This window comes from Anas platyrhynchos, chromosome 18 (genome assembly GCF_047663525.1).
Source record: "Anas platyrhynchos isolate ZD024472 breed Pekin duck chromosome 18, IASCAAS_PekinDuck_T2T, whole genome shotgun sequence".
Lineage (NCBI taxonomy): Eukaryota > Metazoa > Chordata > Aves > Anseriformes > Anatidae > Anas > Anas platyrhynchos.
This window is the reverse complement of record NC_092604.1, coordinates 5,386,261-5,408,849: the sequence shown is the minus strand read 5'-3', so window position 1 is coordinate 5,408,849 and position 22,589 is coordinate 5,386,261. Positions and strand designations below refer to the sequence as shown.

The 22,589-nt window shown below is 52.8% G+C and overlaps 1 protein-coding gene across 2 annotated transcripts in view; it reads left to right on the top strand.

Annotated features, from left to right (window-relative positions):
- The window catches only part of WHRN (whirlin), a 46,706-nt gene that overhangs the window by 10,349 nt on the left and 13,768 nt on the right, over positions 1-22,589 (top strand). For both annotated transcript variants that reach the window (XM_072025282.1, XM_072025281.1), the window contains exons 2-3: positions 4,094-4,309; positions 13,854-13,979. In XM_072025282.1, the coding sequence (XP_071881383.1) occupies positions 4,094-4,309; positions 13,854-13,979 (342 nt within the window). The remainder of the gene's footprint in view (positions 1-4,093; positions 4,310-13,853; positions 13,980-22,589) is intronic.

Genomic DNA, 22,589 nt, shown 5'->3' with positions numbered 1-22,589 from the left:
GCCTCCACTTTCTTTCCAAAACGGGGTGATGATTTCTCCTTACAGAGAGACTAAAGGCTGCTCCCAGTCAAGGCCCAGGGATGGGAAATAGCAAAAGGCAGTGGTGATGCTCAGCTCTGCTGCCTGGCAGCCCTGTGGGGGAGCCCAGTGGCTAACCAGCCGGTGGGGCTGCCACACAGCCTGGTGGCACTGTGGGGTCGGCTTTGCACGTGGGATGGGAACTGGCCTCAGCCCTTCACCTCCAGGTGGGTCACAGGCTGTGCAGTGTCGAGGTGGTCCCTTCCCATCAGGGCTCCGATCCCACAGAGCCCTGTGCCTACAGGGAATGGGCTCCCAGTAGGTTCTGCCCCAGGGGTCTCTCCTGTGCCTCTGGGAGCATCACTTTTCCTTTGTTTCTCCCAAGCATGTTGGGTTTCATCTCCCCAGGTACCCGGAGGGGAACCTGTGCGAACCAGAGGATGAAACCAGCCTTGGTAAAGCCAGAAAAAAAAAGTAAATTAAAGGGTGAAGAGGAGAAACTTTCCCTGTGCAGGAAAATGGATAGCTGCTCTGATCCCTTGGTGCTCACCGGAGCAGCTGACAGGGATTTGTCTCTGGATGGAAGCTTCTCCCACTTGGCTCACCTGATGCTTCCTCATCTCGCAGCTCTGCCTGCCAAGCTTTTATAGGCTCATGCCAGATCTTGTTCCTTTGCCTGCTGTGCTTCATGGGACACCTGTGGTGCTGCCATCCGAGGGAAAACACTGCTTTGCTTCCCTTCTGCTCACAGCCCACCAACCTGTGTTTAAATTGCTAGTGGCTGCCTCGTGGATGGAAAGTCCCCTGGAGGCCCAAGTGTTTGAGCAAAATGGACTTTAATGGTCACTGTTGGAGAAGCCGTTTGTGCCGGCCTCCCTCCGATGTTTGACAAGGCTCGTGTGGCCTGAGGGAGGACACAGGTGGTGCTGAGCGAGCCTCCTGCTCCTCAGCCTCCTGCTCTCCCCCCCTCAAACAGGGGCTGTGCTCCTGGTGGAGGGGAAAAGCAGATTCCCTTCGCTGTTTGTACTCACGGCTAAGGGATTTACCCCCTGAGCTGGTACAAACCCAGGCTCACATTAAAAATAAAGTCTTTTCAAGCTGATGCAAAACCATGAGTCAAATCTCTTCTTGTAAATCAGCTACAACGGTGCTTCCAGCTGCATCTCAGAGCTGTGCTTAAGCATCCTCCAGGCAAGGGAGGGAGGAGGGTTGGTGCTGTTGGCAGTGAAGTGTTGTTTGTGTTGCACTAAAGATCCTGTCTAGGTAACAGGATGCATTTGTTGGTGCTAAGAGGCTGATTAATTGGCTGTCCCTGGTAATTAAGTTCCCCGTGTAATGACGCAGCTTGAAGGAAGCAAGGGGTGAGTTGCCTGTAAAAGCTGAGGGAGGAGGGGTTTGTTAGGAGCCCCTTGCCTGTGAAGTTAAGAGCAAGTGGAGCAATTCCATCAGGGTTTGGGCAGAAACCACACTGGGCTCGTAGGACCAAATTATTTTTTAAAACAAACTTTACCTTTAGCTGAAGCACTAGGGTAGGATGGGCTGTGCCTTGCCCAGGGCAAGCCCAGCTGGGTCCTGGGAGGCTGGAGCTGAGCAGAGCAGAGCCCCAGGAGCCAGCAGCTGGCCTTGAGGGTTTGTTAACAGATGCTCCAAATGGGGTCGTGTTGGGGGTGATCCCAGGGGAGCACTGCGGTGGGCAGGACCTGCTTCATGCCTGGAAACCTGCTGAGGACATCACGACAGCCCCAGCCATCACCGCTCCTTCCGTGGGGTCTGTCAGCAGCAGCATCCCGACGGCACCACCAGCTCCTGCTCCCTCCTCTCCTGCCAGCTCCTCCTGTAGCTGTGCTGCTGCCTCCTGGTGCTCTGCAGTCACCCCTATGCATAAAACATCTCCGTGCTGACGGTGATCCCATCTCCTGGTGGCCTTGTCAAGGGAACTGCAGAGAAACACAAAAAGTCCCTTGTAAATTTCTGGCCTCTCATCATGGGGAAGTTGGCTGTGTGTGCAGAGAGCAGCCCTGCTGTCCCCGTGCTTCTGATATGTGACATTTAGCCCAGGCAGGATGGATGCATGGAGTGGGGACTGGACCCTGTGTCCCTCGGGACGTGGTTTGGTCACCCCATGTGTTTGGGCTGATCACATTATCCTCGTTTGCTGGTGCCTGATGAGGAGCTGCAGCCTCATTTGGAGACGAGGCTTTCCTCGGGGGGCTCTCAGTGCTGTTTTGCCATCTCGGTACCTAGTTACATAAACGTTGCTCAGGCTTAGAAGAGGATTTCATAGAAATGGCTCCGGTCTGAATGGATGAATAATGAGACAGGAGACGGGGTGCAGCTCCTCACAGAAAGCAGGGATCACACTGCACTGGTGGCTGTAGGGCAGGTGAGAACCACCCTGCCACCGCTGCTCGTGGGTGCAGTGTCCTAGGGCTGCGTGCAGGGCTTTGGGCTGAGCTGAGCTGTGCCCTGAAGCACTGCAGCGTGCTGCTCTGCTCTCAGCCAGCCACCCTGGCCTCTGTGAGCTTGCAGGGACAGGGTGACGGCTGGTGGCAGGGCTGGGACAAGTCCCCAGTGCAGAGGTGGGGCTGGGGATCCCGGTGCTGGCTGCTGGCATGGTGAGAAGCGAGGTGTAAAAGTGCAGGGACACAGCCGTGGTACCCCTGGCAGGACAGAACCCAGAGTGAAACCACAAGGAGTGATTTGTCTCCTGATTTGCTTATTTTTGGAAGACTGATTAATTGGTGGTGTGTATCAATTAGCTAAAGCTTGCTGTCTGCTGCAGAAGGGCTGACCTACCTGCAGCAGAGCTTGCTGCTCTGGGTAGCCTGGGAGGTGCACGACGAGTTTGCCATGGGATGATGCAGCACCCCGGGCTGTGTGTTATGGGGTCTGGGGGAGCTAAAGGGATGGGGACAGGCTCAGCAAGCAGCCCGGGCTGTTGTAGCTCTCTGTGCTTGTCCTGCTGGGGCTGCTGGTTTCGTGGTCCTCGCTTCAGCTCTCCAGGCACGCGGTGACCTTGGGAGCGTGTGACCGACCGGCAGCCGAACTGCTGTGCGGGACGGAGATGCTGAGCGGGGAATTGGCGAGCTGGATCCTCTCACTCTGGCAGGGAGGACCAGGAGCGGTGCCAGGTCAGAGCTGGGGCCCAGCCAGCCCGGTGTTACTGACGATATTCCTCCTTCCCCAAGAGCTGCTGGCGTTCGCTCTTCCCCATCACAATCTTTGCTTGGTGGGGAGAGGAGACCTTGCGGGGGCATCTCATCACAAGGACGCACGTATGGAAGAAAACAAAGCAGCTCCTTTATGAGAGCAGGTCCCGGGTGATGTCTCTGAGGCCTCAGAAGGGATCAGCACTTGGAGCCGTCCCCAGGGAGGGCTCCTGTAATGTTAATGGTGTTTTGATAAAAGCTTTGTCAGCTCCTTGCAGTGGAAGCTGGGGAGCCAGAGGAGCAATTGCAAATGGCCTTATCTGGATCTCAAGGCCAGCTTGGTGCGTGCTGTCTTAAACAGATTTATATATTTGTTAATGACTGTACTCGCTAATTGGCTGCTTGTGCTGGGAGGGGGGCTGGTAACGAAATGGCAACAGAGGCAGAATTTCTGTGTGCATCATTGAGTGGTGCCTGCTGCTGGCAGCAGGATGGGGTTTGGGATCAAGCTGGGGGGGACCAGCAGTGCTGTTCTCCCCAAGCAATGACCCTTGCCCTGCTCTGACCCCATTCTGAGGCTGCCAAAAAGGCTCAGTCTGGGTTTCAGTCCGCAACCCAGGCATATCACGGCCCAGCCTGCCTCCTGGACTCGGCTTCAGCTGCTCTTTGCCTGGCTGGTGGGGAGAACGTATTTGCTCTGGCAGCAGCAGCATGGCCTGGGGCCTGCTGTAGTTCAAGAGAATATAAAAATCCCAGACCTTTCACTAGTTTTTTCTATAGCTCAGTCATTCCAGCCGTGCTGCAGCCACCAACAGAGATCTCTCACTCTCAAGGAGAGACGAAGCTGTGGCACTCCACAGCCCTGAGCCAGGTCGTCCCGTGCCTCCGTGGGCATTAACCTCTCTTGTCTTCGGCTTGTCTTCCAGCTCCTGAAAGGCTGCAAGAAGCTGAACCTCTCCGTGCACTCGGTGGGCCGCATCCCCGGGGGCTATGTCACCAACCACATCTACACCTGGGTGGACCCGCAGGGCCGCAGCGTGTCCCCGCCGCTGGGCCTGCCGCACCACCAGAACAGCTCGCTGCGCACCGACAGCGAGAAGAGGAGCCACCTCCAGCTGCTGCAGGAGGGCGACGAGAAAAAGGTGAGCTTTGGGGGCAGCCACCCCCCTACGGGCCCGTCCACGGTTACCGTGTGAGTGGCAGCCTCTTCATGGCTTTTGCAGATTTTCCTTTTCATATTCTGGCTTCCCTTAGGGCAGCCTGTCCAGCAGGATATGCTGTGTCCCATTCTCCTCCCTGGGTCTGTAGCTTTCCCTCAGTTTCCACCGGGGAGCTGTGTGAGGCAAGATGGATTGGTTTTGGTCCCGTCTGATGCAAGCACAGCCTGAGCCCGTAATCCTTCCTGAGCTGGAGACGAGGCGCTGTCCAGACACGGACTTGTCTGGCAGTGAGAGTGCTGTCAGGGCAGTTAAATGAGAAATTGCTCGTCAGGCTTTTCCCAGGCAGGTTGCTGTTTTGCCTGGAGGCCCTTTGCTCATATGCTCAGCGGGAGACTGACTTGTCCTGGTCGGGAGGGCCTGTGGGTGCGGAGGGCTGGGTCCCAACACGCATTACTGCCCTTCTGCTGGCCTTTCACATATTTCCTCAGGTGTTTCCATCAAGCTTTCTTGGGTGTCTTGGCAGTTTTGCCTAAGTAAAGGAAAACAAACAAACAAGCAAGCAAGCAAATAAACAAACAAACAAAAAATTTTTCTTCCAAAGTTGCTATAAAATAAAACAGATACTTTACTTTTTCCTCTTGGGGAGAGGCGAGCAGAGCCAGGAGGGGCCTGGGCGGTGCCTGTGCAAAGCCCTGGCAAGTGAAAATAAAGCAGAAGGGGAAGGGTTTTCATCCTGGTGCCCAGGGGAGTTGGCAGGGTCTGGCCAGTGGTGGGCCTGTGGCAGAACAGAAAGGATATCAGCGTGTCTGATTCCCATCTCTGACCACGAGCCCATCATCCCTTGAGACAGGCCATATAATAAGCGAAGGCACCTGGCTGCGTGTTCACTGTGCAATATCTCATTTTGGGGATTTAGTTTTCTTCTACTTTGTGCTTCTTGTGCACAGAGACCTTGAGACTCATTGCAGGTGCAGAAGAACAGCGCTATGATGCCCTCGCGATGGGGCATGGGCTGGAGAAGCAGACACTCCTCTCAGCAGTGACGGATAGGGAACTTGTTTGTCCCATGGTATTTCTGGTGTTTGTGGGACATCCAGGTACTGTCACAGGAGTGAGCGCTGCCCAAAGGCATGGATTTACCTGGAGCCTCAACATATTTCCTTCTGGTTATCCTGAGATCACTCTGGCTGCCCCCAGCACTTTGATTGTTTGCCCCAGATGTCCTCAGCTCAGCCTGGAAAGCTGTAAGCTGGGGCCTCCCAACTCAGCCAGAGAGGGAAAAATCTAATTCAGGACGAGGCAGTTTGCTGATGAAATATTCATATGGGCCACAAGGGAGAAGGGCACATTATTTTTACTTTAAGAAGAGAAACTGCTGCTGGCTTGCTGTTGTCCCCCACCCCCTACCACTCCGTGTCACCTTGATACAGCCCCTGCAGAGCACGCAGAGGCTCTTTGAAGCTGCAGGTAGGGGGTGTTTCTGCACGTAGTTCCTTTACAGCTTGCTGTGCAACAACACGAGATGCTCAGAAGCCTGCAGCTGTGCGAGTCCCTTCCCAAGCGTTTGATCTCCAGGGAGGGGTGCTGAGGGTGCTGTGGGGCTCTCTGGCAGCGTGGCTGCTGCATGAGCTGCTGTCAGACCAGAGCACTCTCTTCTTCTCTGCTGTCGTCCTCAGCTCAATAGAGCTGTATCGCGGGGGTGCACAAGAAAATGAGTGAACTTTACAAGTTAAACCAGCCTTAATTACCGTAGCTTCATTTGCTTTGGAAGGGAATTCAAGCCAAGTTGAATGAAGGCCACATTAAACTTCTAAGAGCATCCATGGCTTGGATGCTGTTGCCCAAACTCGTTCCCAAGGTGCGAGGGGCCCTAGCTCCAAGTGTGGCACCATCCTGGCCTCAGCCTGGCTGCAGGACCTCGGTGTACTCCTCGCTCTGAGCTGTGCTCTGGTGCCATAGTGTGATGCCTCGTTGTGGCAGCGCTGCACTTGCAGAGCACTGAGGAGATCTGCCAGCCTTGGGTGCAGTGCCCAGGCCTCGTGGTGCTCCCAGCTCATGGCATGCTGCCTTCAGCAGCTCTTTGACGAGCCATGAGGAGTGAAGAACCTCGCTGTGTGCCTGGCTTTTCCCAAATCTGTGCTTGTTCTTCCATTCCCTGGCACTGCCTTCCTGCAGGCTGGGCCCTTTAACTCCTTCTAATGGAGGATCAGGCATTGATCCCATGGCAGGGCACGAGCACCCCTCTATTACCTGGGGAAGAGTCGATTGCAATTGCAGAAAATATTTGAAGCTCACAGAAATGGGTTGTAATGATCTGATACAGAGGACGGTGCTGGATCACGAGAGCAGGCACCTACTCCACCTTCTCCTGGCATCGCTCCTATGTGGCTCATCACAGCTGCCACTGCTGTTCCCATCTGACCCCCAGGAGCCCCATGCAGCTTGTGCCTGGCCCTTGGCTCCTCCAGACGTGATGTGGGGCAGTGAAAGCAAGCCCCACCATCATCAAAGGCTGGCTGGCAGCGAGAGCCCAACCTGGCCAGTGGCTGTGAGAGGGGTGGTTTGGTGTGACTGCACGTTATTGGTCTGAACACGTGCTTCAGGGCATGAATTTACAGAGTCGTTTTGTCCTGCCGTTTCTGTGCACCACTGAGAGACGAAAATATGCCCCAGAACAGGGGAGCAGTCTGCCTCCAGCTTTTTTTCTTTTCCACTTGTGTTTGTTTATATATTGCTGTTATAAATGGGGTTATTCTGTTCACAGATATCATGCAAATAAATGCAACCTGTCCCTGGTTAATTCAGCCCAGTCAGCTGGAATTGATGGGTATCCCTGCGGGCTGTTTGATTTCTGGATGGCTTTACATCCTAAGGGCAAGGCTGGGGATTAGTGGGTTTTTCCACCCCCCTCTCCTGTTGCTAATCGATCTGAATGTCCTGCAACACAGACGCAAAAGCTCTCTAGCAGGTGCTGTTTGGGAAAATGGGCAGAGATCAGGCTTCAGCCCTACACAGGAGGATGTAAACCAGGAACTTTGTTAATGCTTTGCTACAGTTCAGTAAACCTGCAGTGCTGCCATGGTTAAGGAGATGTTTCCAGCTTTTGCAAGGTTAAATTCGAGGTTGGTGGAGGCGTCCTGCATTCATCAGGCAATAGAGATATCCCTGTCTGGCTACCTTTCTTCCCCAGCGCTGCTGTTCCTGCTGAAAGGATGGATTTTTGTAGCGTAGTTTAACAAGTTTGCTTATCTGCAGCCAGAAGCATTCATTATCAAAAAGCTTGAAATGGAAACCGCTGCTGCTGGCGTGCGTGTGGCAGCGTAAGCGATCTGTCTGGCGGCGGAGGGACGGGCGCGTGGCTGCCTGCCATCGGCGGCACCCGGCGGTGCGTGGGGGCGCCGAGCAGATGGGCTGCAGCGGTGTGCGGCCGGGTCGGGGGGGTTTCGGCTCACCGGCAGGCTCACCTCCTCGGGGAGCCTGGCTACAGCACACGTTCAGCACAGAAGGCAGCCAGCACTGCTGGTGCTTTGCTCACCCTTGGCTTCGGATCTTTGTGTGGACGCTGGGGTTCCTTTGCTTTCGGCGGTGAAAGGAAGCGTTATGGGGATTTGGGGAGCTACCAGGGGGCTGTCCACTGACTTTGCTTTCACAGTCCTTTCCAGGCAGGGGTTCTGGGCCAAAATGCAGCTTGGGTCAGGAGCTATTCTGCATGGACAAGCAGGAGGTGGATGCTAAGACCTGGGTCAATCACTCAGTGTAGACCTGACCTAGTATGAATAATACCTAAGGAGAAGGCACAAGGGGTGCAAGAGCTAATGGGAATGGAGGGATGAAGGAGATGCAGGCACGTATACACCTGTGGTTGTGCAAGTTGTTGCAAATCTCGATGCTTTCCACGTCCATGGTTGAAGAGATGGCCGTATTTCCAAGTTTTTCCTGTTACTGGTTTCCTGTGGTCACAAACAGCCAGCCTTCCCTACAGAATGAGTGGGTTTGTTGTGCACCCTGTGCACATCTTCCCTGTAGGTGAAGTAGCCAGGGATGGTGGGCAGTAGCTAGTTTGAAATGAAGAGCTTGCAGTGCTGCAGAGCTCAGGGGACATTCCTGGAGCTGTCCATCTCCAGGACAGACACAGCAGCAGGACGCAGTCCCCCAGCAGCATCCCAACAGAGGAAGCAAACTCTTTGCTGGGGAGGTGGGACCTGCTTGCAGTGGTCACCCCACGTTTCAGAGCAGGTTAATGTTTATGATCTGCTCAGGCTCAAACCGTTGGGATTTTGACAACAGCAAAGACCACTTATGCTGTGAATTGTCGTTGATGCACTTCTGGGACCAACAGCTTATTTCATTAAAAGCACTTTGGAAACCATCAGCCAGCAAAAACTCATAGGTGCTGCTGAGCTGGGAGGAAGACGAAATGCTCTGCAAGTGTTGCACTGCTAATTCCCCGAGAAATGCCATTTCATCAGCTGAATTGTTGCTCTAATGTGCCGATTGCCAGGGGAGCTGCTTATTCCTTTATGCTTTTGGTGCAGCAAAAGAAAGAAAAATATACTCAAAGAAGAGAATGAGAATGTCTCTGCCTCCAGGCAATTTTGTGTTCAAAAGTAGCTATGTTTGTTACCAAAAAAAAAAAAAACAAAAAACAAAAGGAAAAATACATCTGTGATAACATTGCGTGGCTTGAATGCTTTCGGGAGGCTGATGGTGACTACTTGAGCATGAAGGATAAGAGATGCAGGAGATAAGGACGGATTTCTTTCTCTCGGCTTGTGATGACGTTTGCAGCGCGGAGCGGCCCGGCTCCCCACGTCTCCTGCTGTTTGCCTGCTCTGACCTTGCTGGCTCTGTGGCTAGAGGCCTGCCCAGGCTACTTGCCAACTCATGGTCACCTCCCCACCTGCCTGCAGGGTTTCTGTGGAGATTGGAGTGTGTGCCATGGGTGGCTGGTCCCTCAGGCCCTGGGGTAAAAGTTACCCCTCTGCCTTGGGCCACACTGCCCTGGCAGGCCTCGCCTCAGCACAGCCCTCAGGTCAACCCATGCTGGTGGTGCTGTCCTTCGCTACTTCAGGCACTTTGAGCAGAAACAACACCCAAAAGCGATGTTTATGCCCAAAGCCATGATGACTACAGGTCCCAGCAGGGCTTAACAACAGCTGGGTGGATGGCCTGGCCTGGAGACCATCGTGCGGTGCTGCTGTTTTGGCCTGCCTGGCCCCTTGCGCTGGGTGTCACCGCTGTGCCACAGGAGGTGGGCTCACACCTCGGCACGGTGTGCAGACATGAGGCGGTGGGGTTCCCTCCATAAGCAGGAGGGGAGATGAGCCCCGCGAGCCCCCTTAAGTGTTGTTTTTGTCGCATGTTAGCAGTAATGGCATGGAAATAGCTGTCGGCACGGGTAGAACCTCCTCAGTCTGTCATGCAGTTGTGCACTGAATTGTACTGATGCAGAGCAATTCTTGTCTGAAAGTGCTTTTTCTAATGGTAAAATTGAGTCTGTCAACAGGTAATTTCATAAACCAGGAGAAAAGAAATCCCATGCAAGTATCAACTCAGAGCAAACGCCTTATCGATTATGTGTTTTTTTTTCCTCTTCATTTCCTGCAGCAGCAGGAGGCAGATGTTTCAGTGCTGAAATTGAGATTAAAATTGTGTCCCTGACCTTCCAAATGCCGCATTGTACGTGCAGGGGTAGCTTAGGGCTGGCCTCAGCCCTGGCGAAGCACAGGGGAGGAGGTGGGTGCTGTGTAGCCACAGGGACAGCGTGGCTCGGACCGTGCCCTGCAGCCGTGCCACAGCCTCCGTCCCACCCTGTGGCCGCACTCGCAGCCTGAGCTTGAGCATGAGAGGTGCCCTCGGTGGGCATTGCAATGGCTGGGGACAGTCCCATGCCTGGGGGAGGCGGTGTGACGATGCCATCCCCAGGGGCAGCCTCACAGCATCTCTGTGGCAGGCCCCATCCCTGCAGACAGCCTCCTGGAGGCAGCAGGCCCTTGAGAAACTCAGCAAACTGCCTTCCTCCTTATCCCTAAGCCCCTGAGCAGGGATAGGGGCTTCATCCTGGCAATCGGCTTAGAGTGGGGTTTGGCTCCTGCAGCGCCATCTCCCTGCACCTCCTTCCTGCCTGCCTCGCCCGTCCTCCGTCTGATCAAACCGAGCCTCCTGCCTGCGTGCGCTCGCTTCATTTCTCAGCTATTCCCTAAATCTGCCGTTTATCAATAAGCCGAACGCTCTCAGAGTTTTTTCCTCCAGCCCCTGCTGCCGTGATGCTTTCCCAGCAGCCTGAGGTTCTGCTGCAATTTCTGCAGCGTTTATTTGGAGAGGAGTAGGTAGTTGTTAATTAAGAAATGCAATTAAGCCTTCAACAACCCAACTTTCACGGATTGCCAGCAGTAACATTTTTAAGTAGTGCATTTTATTTTAATTTATTTTTTTCCCATACAGCTGGAGCTTGCAGGGAAGAAGGTCTTTCAGACCTTTATTGCTCGGGGCTGTATTCACTGCTTTCCACTTGCTGCTTCTTGAAGACTAGATCCTCCTGGTACGTGTGTGGATATAAACTAGATCTCACAGCACCACACCGGCTTTGAAGGAGTATCTCTTACTCAATTCGATGATACTGGGGTGGGGAGACGAGCTTCCAAATCCCTCGGGCAGTGTTAAAAGGAAATGTAAATGTCTTGATACTGAGCTGCTTCTTGCGTTGCTAGCCTTAGTGCAGTGCTGGTGAATTTATTTGTTGTTCAGGGATGCACAGAGGGATGCACTGGCCAGTACCAGGCTATTTTCATCCTGATCTGTGGTTTTGTGTGCTTTGCTGCTACGTGTATTTTTATCAAAGTTGAGGAGTTTTTGAAATATATGGCAGTGCTGTGGTGAAGAAATTCTATTCGGAGGCAAACTCTGAATGTTGTTAGGACAAATGGGGAGAAAAGAGAAAGATTTTGGAAAAGTTTAATGTTTTTCTGGTTTAAAAAAAAAAACAGTGAAATTTCTGTAATGCAGTAGTTCTATCAGAGCAACATTTTAATGTCAAAAACAAAAAGTTAAACTGCCCTTGATTTTGACAGGCAAATGCTCTGCTGGGTAGGTTGTCTGCCAGTTTTCCTGTGCAGCCTGGAGTATGAAGGTGTCTTTATGGTTCCTTTATAATGCTTCAATCCGAAAATTGTTTCCAGCAATTTGTGCGCTGCAAAGCAGGTGAGGGATTAACCCAGGGGATTTCAGTTCTGTGCAGCCTCAGACGAGGGTGGCGAAGCAGGTGGGTAACTTCCCACAGCTCCTGCACCTCGCCTGCCGAGGCTCAGCCGTTCTCGGAGTGCGAGCAGTGGGTGCTGTGCTGAGAGCGGCGGTGGCGTGTTTGTGGGATCACCCTGCTTTGGCCCACGGCCCCACAAAGCACAAGTTGATGAGGCGTTAGTGGAACTTCCAACCGGCTGTGATCTCAGAATGGAAAAGCAGGGACTGTTTTGGCATCCATGTCGTAAAGTACATAATTTTGCAGTTCCTACTCCCTGCCAGTCCCTAGTCAGATTTCTGTCCTGCGGCTGCTTAACCACCCAGATAAAAAGGATTTTCATTGCCAGTCTCCCTAAAGCTGGGCTGAACTCTCTGCATAATGCAGTGTCCTCCAGAAAGGCAGGTTAATTAATGAACTGAAGCTGGAAATGACTTTTGCATCCAGGTAAATGTGAAAGCTTTTGATTTGACAGGGATGAAGAGTTTAAATATAAAAACCCATTCACAAGCAGGCCTGCTTCTGGTTGTTTCTGCCAGTATGAAATGCGTCTTGGCTTTTCTCGTTTGTTTTTATTCCTGCTGTCTGCTTTTCTCCAGAATCGGCTTGAAACTTGGGACAAAAGAGGGAAGGAAAAAAATAACACCACCAACCTGGAGTTATTAATTTAGAAAATGTCACGCCGTGACTGCACAAAGGCCGTTTTAAATTGAGACCCCCCACGGGAGCTGAACACAGGCTTGCTCATCCCCTCTAAATTCTCACCTGAACCTTCACCCAGCACCGGGCCCTGCGGGCAGGGGAGGTGGAGGCGGGCAGCTGGCGGTGCTGCACGGTGCTGCTGCTGTCGGAGCACTGTGGAAAGCGCTGAGCATCTGCTGTGGTATGTGGTGCTGTCCTGAGCAGCGCAGGTGGAACATCTGCCCTGGTGTTATTAATGAGAGATAATCAGGCACGTGGCTGTGCAAGCGGTTCCTGAATGCCTTCTGTGCAGGATGCTCTGAGGACGGGCGAGGTGTCCTGGTGGGTGAGATGGACGGGACCACGGGTACCTGTAGGAGCCAGGCTTCAGGTACACGAGGCTGTGCTGGTGGCTCCAGCGGTGACCGGATCATGTCTGAGTGTTTGGATGTCCCCAGTCAGTACCTGCACGTCACATTTCTGTGCCTGAGCTCGGGTTTGGGAGCAGAACAATCCAGGGTACAGGCAGGGCTGCATTTGGAGGGGAGTTTAACTTTGCAGCAGTGGTTGGTGCCTGCCCCTCTGCCAGTGATGGGGAGCGTTGGGCACTGCCCCTGCTGCAGGCATGAGCTGCAGGAGTGCCACTGGGTCTTCTGCAAGCCCCGAGGTCCTTTCCAGGGACAGGCAGCAGGATGTGTTGGGGTTAGAGCAGCTCTTCCCTTCTTCCATGGTGTTCCTTGGTAAAGCAGTTGCAATGAAGTCCTCGCTGGAGCAGTTTTTCTGTTGCTTGTTCTCCGTGCTCCCTCCAGGCAGAGAGCGCCTGGGGCAGCCCCTTACGGTCGTGCCCTGTGAGAGAAGGGCAGAAAGTCGAGCTGGGCCGTTTCCCAGCCGGGCTGGCTGTGGGTAATCACTGTGCAATCACATTTGCATAGGGCACGGGCAGGGCGAGGGGGAGTTCACAGCCAGCGGGAGTTCACAGCCAGCGCAGACTGGCACCGCTCCATCAGTGGCAGCGGTGCTTTGGGGTTTTGTCTCAGCTCAGAGAGCTGCTCCTGGATGTGAAAGGTGTTTGCCATAAGTAAAACCAAGAGCTTGGTTTTTTGGTTGACGTTTTTAGTCCTTAACACTAAGGGCTGTTTTTTTGTAGAATACAGGGAGGAGAAAGGAGCACTGGCATCCAGCAGTGCCCTGGCTGGCTGATCCCCTTGCTGGGCTCCAGCCCGCAGAGTGGCTTCTCAGTCCCTGGCTGAGTCACATCTCCTTCCCTGGGTCCCAAACCACTCCAGGAATAATGTCGCTGCTCCTCATGTGCTGCTTTGTGCCTCCTTCACGTTAACCTCCTGCCATTGCAGTGCTGTCCTGCTGGATTTGTCACCTGCGCCTTTCCACCTTCTTTCTCTTCTCTTCCAAGTTTTCGGAGAGCTGCCATCCTCCACACCTTCCCAGCGCAATCAGCCCATCCGCCCCATTTGAGCCCCTGAGGCACTGAAACACAGAAAAAGACAAAGCAAACCCAAATCATGGGTGCTGCAAGTTCTCCATGACCCGCTGAGGTGCTTTTGTGCAGCTCCCGGACACCTCTCAGCATCTGCTCCTCCTCCTCTGCAGGTCAATCTGGTCCTGAATGAAGGGAAGTCCCTGGGGCTTATGATCCGAGGAGGGGCGGAATATTCCTTGGGCATCTACATCACCGGTGTGGACAAAGGCTCCGAAGCAGAGAGCACGGGCTTAAAGGTAAGAGCAACCCCAGGGCAGGTTGCAGGAGAGCTTCACACACCGGGGCTGCAGGCGCAGGGCTCTGACACACAACTGCCTCTGCTCCTGCTCTGCGGGGCTGTCAGCGGAGAGGTAAGTGGTGTGTTTCAGGGCAGGCTGGTGGCATGGTTTGGGTACTAAGGCTTGAGGGAGCCAGGCTGCCGTGCAGAGAGAACTGCAGCCTTATGGCCTGTGGAGTAGGTTGTACCCACCTTCTGCCTTAGCTCCCCCCTGCCTGATTTCTGCCCCTTGAGACAGCCTGGGGTTGGTTTCGGTGCAGGAACCTGAGGCTGCAGCACAGACTTGGCAGGTGAAGAAAGTCACCCTCACCTCCCTGAGCTGGCAGGGAGGAGTTTTCCATTAAAGCTCCTGGTCCTGTGCCCTCCCCTCGTGTCTGGCATCCAACCCCATTAAGTTTGGAGCTCGTGTTCTGCACGGGGAGCTCCGAGCCTGCCTGCGGGGCTGCAGTTAGCTGCCTCCATGCGGGGAGGGCAGGCTTGCTGCAGTGGGAACAGGTGTGTGCCACTTTCCTCCCGCAGCGTTGTCATCTGCAAGGATCGTGTCTTAACAAGCAGAAGCAGCAGGTTCACCCTCGGGGCTGGAGCAGAGCCCGTCAATCAGCAGCCTAAGCTGGTGTGACTTTGGGTTATGGCAGGCACCCTCTGTGCTCAAACAGGTTCCTGAAGGGTTGTCTGGGCCCTTCTGAGGCTGGACTGCTCTAGGCCAGAGTTTGATACAGTTTTGTCATGGACCTCTTGTAAATTGAGGTGCTGCATCTCTTTTTTAGTATATTTTTTTTAAATTATTTTTAATCCCACCACGTACAATGCAGACGCATCACCTCAGAGCTCCCCCATCCTTCCTGCTGTACCGGGTCTGAGAGCACAAAGTGACATACTAGGACCTCAGTTGTGTGTGGTCAGGGTGTTTGGGGGTAAATTTTTGTTTGTTCTACAGCACTGACCAGTAAAATAAGCTGAAAAGGGAGCTGTTAGACATCAGGTGCTGCTGATGGGTGGGGTGCGTTCGAGACTCAAAGCCCCCAGGCTGTAGCATTTTCCTTCACCACTCAGAGGTTCTTTTCTGTCATTTTTCTCCCCTCTAAGGGACCCAGCTCCCTGCAATCTCACTGTGTGCTTTTTGCTGTCTCCAGTGCAGTCCCATGGGCTCTTACAGCCAGCTTCTTTCCCTGCTACTTGTGTCAGTCGAGACAGAACAGATATTAAACCCCCTGGTGCTCCCTCAGTCCACTGAAGTCATGCTAGACTGTGGAATATTGAGGGGTAATCCCCTCTGATCCCCTCCCTGCATCACAAAGCGATAAGTTTCTCCCTTGATCAACCCCGGCCAGTTTAGGGCTAAGCCTTCAGCTTTGTCCCAGCGGCCTCACAAAGTCACTCACATCCCCCAGGGCTGCCAGGGCGAGGAGGGTGGGCACTGGTGGAGAGGGCTGGGACAGACAGGATCCCGTCCCTCAGGCAGCTTTGCACAAACCAGTTGCATCTGTCGGCACTGAGGTCACCAGGGTCCCCTTTATAGCCACGGGAGGAGGGAGACCTTTGCTTGTAGAGCAGCAAGGAGTGAAAGCTGCTGCTGCAGGCTCCCTGCACGCCTCCCTCCTGTCCTGCATCTGTTTCTGCCCTGGGCTGGCACCTCGCCTGCACCCTGCCCTGGCACGCAACTATTCCCCAGGGGTGTTGATGGGACACAAGGTGGTGGCGAGGGGCAGCAGGGACAGTGCTCAGGGCATGAGGATTTCAGGATAGACGATGAGAAACATGGGATAATTTTTCCTCCTAAAGAGCTGGGGAGAGGGACTGGCATGAGCCCGTGTGTCACTTAGGTCGCTTTGCGGAGCCAGGGAAGCAGCCGTCTGGAAGCAAACCTGCTTGTCCCCTGTGCCACAGGTCAGACTCCACCTCACAAACACCAAAAGCCAGTAAGATTAAAGGCAGGAAAAGGAGAAAGTCCCACAGTTTTCCTGAGGTTGTTTCCGTTTGTTCCATGTGCAGTCCTGCATTGCCCCAAGCCCCACTCCCAGCCGCATGTCGCTGCGCTCCTGCTGTCTGCCAGCCGGTGAGCTCACATGAGATGCACACAGACAGCCACAGCAGCACCACGCAGCCATCCCTGCACCTCTCCTGTTGTGCCTGCCACAAAAGCAAGACAAAAATCACACACACACGTGGTGCAGGCAGGCGGCGCGCCGTGAGGGGCTGTGCCGCAGCGCTGGCTGCACGCTGGAGCCTGTCTGGTCGTTATCCCTCTGTCCTTGCTGTTCGGGTTTCCAGTTGCTGATCTGTGTGTGCCAGCAGGACGATGCTTTTCTGAACGTCAGGCTTTGTGTGATTTCAGACACGCACGCACACTTCCCCCCCGAGTTGTGTATGCTGCAAGCTGTAGATTTAGGACCGCTTGGGGGTTTGGAGATAAAAGAAAGGCCTTTTAATTTCTGCTGTTAGGCACAGGCAGGTGTAGACTGCATCCACAAGCTCCTGCAGGTGCTGGTGGAAGGAATGTGGTACCATGAGGAGGGAACTGATGGCTTAATGGGATCGCCAGGTAACGCGTTGCTCTCTCAAACAGAAAATCTGTGGCTTTGTTCAGGGTGAGCTCAGCCCAGCCTGGCTGGAGCTGGTGGAAAGGTGACTGCTGGTTTCACAGGCAGAGGATCCCTCTGTGGGTTTTGCTGCCTCTTCCGATGTTGAGATACGTCTCTTGCTTACCACATCCATTAGAAGTGTTTTTCTATTCTTAGGGGCAGAGAATAAAACCCCATGTAATGAGCTGCTGAATCTGGTGCTGGTCTCTGAGCCCTGGTGCTTGTTCCTTGCTGTCACAGACCCACGGTGACTTTGGGAAACTCTGTCAGCTCTGGAGCTCAGCAACTGATGCCTTGGTATCATTCAACACCGGCCTCTTGATATGGGGCCCAAGTGGGACAGGGATTTTAGGGAATCTCTCTCTGACATAAAGCCCTGCATTTATCTTCTCCTTTCAGCTACTTCTCTGCCCTGTTTGGTGTAGCCATACCTAAGGCTGCGCTGGCTGGGGACAGTCCTCAGATTGTCCTGGCAGAGGTCTGTGGACAGCAGTGTCCTATAAATAACACAGGGAGGGAAGAGATGCCCCAGGGCAAGGGGACAAGCAAGACGAGACTAAGAAGCCAAGACATTGTTTGCATAAAACAATATTTGCTTAAAAAAAAAAAAAAAAAAAAAAAGAAAGAAAGCAAAGATTTGGCAATACTGAATTTGTTACAATTTTTTTTTACGAGTTGACTCTGCCAGATTTTTAATTTTAGGGGAAAAATATCCCAGGAAACCCTCTTGTGTCCATGGCACCAAATCAGAATTTTAGAATGTTGTAATGGGATTTTTTAAAATTGCCTTTAAATTTTGATTAAAGGGCAAACAAAATGATGTCAACAACCAGTCAAAACCAAGTCATCTGCTCTCAGACCCGAAGCTATAACCTGGAGGTCCCCGTGCAGAGAAAGGGGGACAAGCCAAGTTACAGCTGCCACCGTGGGGCCGAGGTGACGCCGTGTGGGGACCGCGGCCACCATCCGAGCGCTGTGCGGTGCCAGCAGCAAGCAGGCTGCGTCGCTGCAGTCAGTAATTAAATGTTCACCCCCTTGGCCTCGGCCCGTATGTTTATTCATTCTTGAGACTTCGGACAGGGCGTTCTTCAGGCGGGCTTGAAAATGTGCTGCCTCAGTGCAATTTCCCGGGCTGAAGAAGTGCCGGGTGGCAGAGGGCTGCGGCTGGAGCACGAGCCAACCTTGTTTGCTTTCAGCTCTGTCCTTCTTGCTTCCCTCCTGACGTACACAGCGATGCCTCCGGGAGGTGAGCTTGTTCTGTTGGCACTTGGGACTCTGCTCATCTTGATTTCTTCCGCATTCATTTTTTCCTCGTGTTGTATTTTGTCAGGATATTTTTTTAGGCCGTTTTTCTTTTTTTGTTCTCTCCTTGACCTTTACATCAGAAATAGCAGATTTCAGGTAGCTTTCATTGAGCAAACAGCTCGATATTGAGTTTGCAGCACAAAGGCTGGGGTAGAAGGAGGCTGCCACAACCCCTATATATTCTCATACAAGAGAAGGAGAAAGAGAGACTATAAATCAGAAGAGGTGAGTGATTTTGCATCAGCAGTGACATTCATGAAGCTGTCCCTTGAACACTGGCTCACATTTTGAGGTCCACGCAGAGATGAAGATACTGATAAAGAGAACATAAAAAGAGCCTCACGGGCAATAAGCTGTAAGGCAAGAGATGCACTGCAGAGATGCGTGGTCGTGGCATGCAAAGTGTCACCTCTCCAGTGACGTTCTCTCTGCGGGGACATGGCACTGCTTAAACTGCTCCTCTGCTGGGAAGCCACCCGAAACCTCCCCACAGCAGCACTGGAACCCCAGGAGACATTTTGTGTGCTTTTGTATCTAGTCTGTGTTTGCTTTGCTCGCTGTATTTGTACTGCAAGGTGTTTGGGGATAGGAACACATTTTCCGACAGCACTTGGCACCTGCTGCTCCATTGCCTCGCTCCCGGAGCTGGCTGATCCTTCCAGCAGCCTGCCTGGCCTCATTCAGCACGGATCATCTGCCCCGACCCACTTCCCTCCTGGGGCAGTTGAGCACCTCCTTATTTTTCTGCGAGCCTCCATTCAGCTGTTGGTAAATTGATTCATGAATTCTCCTGGCCGCATTTTTAATTTCTTAAGGTCTGCTTTCGTTAATGATTTGTGCTAGAGAGAGATTCCTTCTACTTCAGTGGTGTCTGTGAGGGTAATTTAACCTCTCTTCTGGCCCATTAGTGGCATTAAATAAGACTGGTGCTAGTGCCAAACCGCCTGGCATCCTGCTAGCCCTGTTATTCCCAGCTCAATTTGGTGTCATTTAACATTAACTCGTATTTAAAATCTCTCGCCTAGTTTTCTATCTGTGTGACGGGGTTTCTCCCAGAGCCAATTTTTATCATTTTTAAGGGACTTGAGGAGATCAGAACCCTTGTCTTAACTCCATTAACTTTTCTTGACTGCGCATCCCTTTACCGTGTAACTCTGTCTCCAGAAAGAGAAGGGGCCAGGCCCATCACTGAGGTGTGGTATTTCTAAACTCTGTTCTGTTCTTCTCTGTGGCCACCTTTTGCGCGCTATGTTCAGCCCCTGCATTCCAGGATAGACATTTCTTTAGAGAGTAAAAATAATCCCATTTTCAGAAGTGGTCAGACACTCAGTAGGTCCCGTTATATCTCCCCACCATTTGCTGAGCACCACTGGAAACTTGTCCCTGAAACGTTCAGGGCAGTAGCTGTTCTGCGTATTCTTTTACAACTTTTTTTGTGTCTTACTATTCCTTCTTTTATTCCATGCTGGTCAGGACCTGTGCATACAGCAAATCATTTGCTAGAGTCAACCTTTATTTTAACAGATGGTTTGTTTGCATTTCTGCAGTCTTTTATTCCCTTCCCAGTTGTCCTTGACTTTTGGAGGAAAAAAAGAGATATCGATGTTAATTAGCAAAAATCCTTTTCTGCCCTAATAGGAGTGTGCCATTAGATAGGCTGATTTGCAGTCGTTTAGGCTGTCCGCTGATTCCTTATCTGCCCTTCAGCAGCAATTAGTTTTGCAAGGTCTTTTTCCCCTGCACGAGGTGCTCTCTTATCCAAGTATTTTGTGGCTGGTTCTTCTCACCCCTTGTTAATATTCAGGCAGCACCAGGCAGAGGTGGTCTGGTGCTGGGCACCCCACTAACAGGACACGAGAACAGACAGCCATGGAAAACAAATGATAAAAAAGCAATGAAGACAGCGACCAATGTTGTGGCTCATCCAGGGCCCCTTCTGGTCTCCCTGCCAGCTTCCTTTTGGCCTGCTCTTGAGGAGAAAAAAATAAAGAACGGTTCATTAAATCAGTGTAACTGTCTTGAACAAAAAAATCATGAAAGTTTAATCCCTGATATGGGAAACTATTAAAGATTCATGATTACAATAAAAGTATCTAATCGAATTTGGGTCTTCATTCTTTTGGTGCTGCAGTGAGCCCAGTGCTCCTGCACTAGCAGCAAAATCCCTTCCAGTGGGCGGCCCAGTGAATTAGAGAGGCCTGGGAGGTGATGGCCATCACACCCGGGTGCATTTCTCTCGGCAGTTTAGTCACTTGCGTAATTCACCCTCCTTGTTATGTTGGTGGTCAGCAATTTTCTGACTGCTGGGTTCAAGCTGAGAGACCTGGAAAAGATCTGGAAAGGACCCTGAGGTATATCTGCGGTCTGGTGGTTGGGAATGTGGTCGTCTGTGGGGTTTGCCTTCCCTTGGGCTCCCTCCCTCCCTGTTTCTGTGTCTCTCCGGATCAGCTCAGGTGGAGCTGGTGCCTCGGGCTCTTCCTGCAGCTGGTTCACAAAAGCAAGGCTGCTTTTCTTTCAGACCAGGGAAGCTTCACATCCCCGGCACGTGATTTTGGCAGCCGGTCTCTGCTCTGCAGCCTGCTGGGGTAGGTGTGAGCATCCCATCTAGACACAGCTCTGCTCTGTGTGCTCCCTGCCAGCCGCTGCAAGGGTTTGCCGTCTCCTGGTCATGACCTTCCCAAATCCAGCGCATCCCTGGTGCTGCGTCTTGTCCTTCTCCAGGGAAAGTTGAAGGAGGGAAAGGTGAGCCAAGAGCAGATGGCTCTGTTTGCAGGGGCTGCTGCTTTGAGAACCTTTCTGGAGCCAGAGGAGAAAGAAGAAAAGGAGAAAAAAGGTGCAGCGGGACCTGGAGCGTGCATCCTGCTGCAGGCTCAGGGCCCTGCATCAGCCCAGCCTTGCCTTTGGGTCTCTCTCATCTCCAACATCTCTCCCACATTATTAGCTGTGCAGCTGACAAATTAACCATGGTTACAAGGACAGCAAGCAGAGAGCACTGGCTGAACCATGCTGAGGTCAAAACAGAGGCCCTGACGGTGGTGTTGGGGGACTGGGCTGTCCTGGGCTGCCACAGCCCTTGCTATCCACCAGCCCCTTTGCATGTCACAAAGGAAGGAGATGTCCCCAGAAGAATGAGGCAGCCAGCCTGAGGTGGCTGGATGGGGCTGAACACAGAACCGAGCTCTGGTGCATCGGGGGTGCACCTGTTGCCTTTGCTCCAGCCCCTTTCTTATTTTCTCCGCTCACAGTTTTTTTCCAGCCTCACTCAGCATCCTGTGTCCTTTCATCAGAGGGAAAGGTAGACAAGAGCCCTTGACTTCTCATTATTGCCAGCATTATTTTATATAGCTCCATCAAGTCCCCACACATCACCTCTTCTCTAAATTTAACAGGCCTAATCTTTGCAATCTGTCCTTTCACAGGCACCTTCATCGCCACCAGTCATCACTTCCCTTCTCTGGAGCTTTCCCTTCTGTGTCTCCTTGCTGGGCAGGCAGGGACGTACTGGGGAATGCACTCACAGCAAGGTCACACATCCACGTGGATATCTCCAGTGCACTGTTTTTAGAGCTGTTCTTGAGCTGTTTTTTACCACTCCTTCCCGTCAGCATGTTTTCTGTTGCGTGCTTTCTTGACCCTTCCCAAATCACAGCTGCAGCTCTGATCAGCTTCTCCAATTCCTTTTGTCTCCATGTGGCTTCTCAGGGAGACCCTGCACCACCGCTAGCTCTGCATCTATTTTTGCAAGGCTGGAGGATCAACATGAGCTCCATGAATGACCCTCCAAAGCCAGGTATTTGCTATGGCTATGAGCAGAGCAGGGGAGCTTGATGCTGGAGGAGTCGACATGGCCAGTACAGGTCTCCTGGCAGGCCAAACGGTGCTCAGGGACAGCTCTCCTTAGGGTGATCAGGAGTCAGGAGGCTTTCCTGAGCTGTGCAGCACCTGGACCTGCCTACTGAGGCTAATTTTGGATGCGAGGACAAACACAGGTCCCCACTGTGGCTTGCTCACACCCAGCCACAACATTTAAAGGACAAAGGAGCGAGCTCTGTGGAATTTGCCCTGCATGTTCATCCTCCTCATACTGTCATCTGCCATCCCAGTTCAAGCTGTGGAGAGGACAGAGTTGGAGGGGAGAGGTTTTGCCCTTGTAGCCAGAGATCTGTCTGGGGATGGGCCACCAGGCCCTGGCCTGGACTCCGGGCCAGCTGCAGAGGTGGCAGCCCAAGGGCTTTTCTCATGTTTGACCTGAGACCCAGTGCTCTAATCTCCACATCCTGGCCATGCGAGTCAAATTCCCCTTCTTGGCCACTTGCTTTGACCCAACAATAACTTGTCTTGTGCCCACCTCGTGCCAGCACTGTTTGGGGAGCTTGCCACTGTGGAGGTCTGGTGGCTGATAACGCTGCAGGCAGCAAAGAGGGAAGCTGCCCTGCATCCTCAGCACATGGAAACTGCCTCTGTGGTCCCTAAAATAGCCCCAGCAGTGCTTGCACACGTGCCATACAGTGGGTTTGGGGGTGCCACTGGGGAGAACAGGCCCGGGGTCTCTGTAACAGGCATCTGGAATTTTCTTCAGGACTCATTTCAAAAGAAAACAAAGCAAAATGTAATAACAATTAGGCTGCTGCAATCTCCCCTCGAGCGCTGCTGGGAGGAGCATAATTTAAGGTAATTGTGGT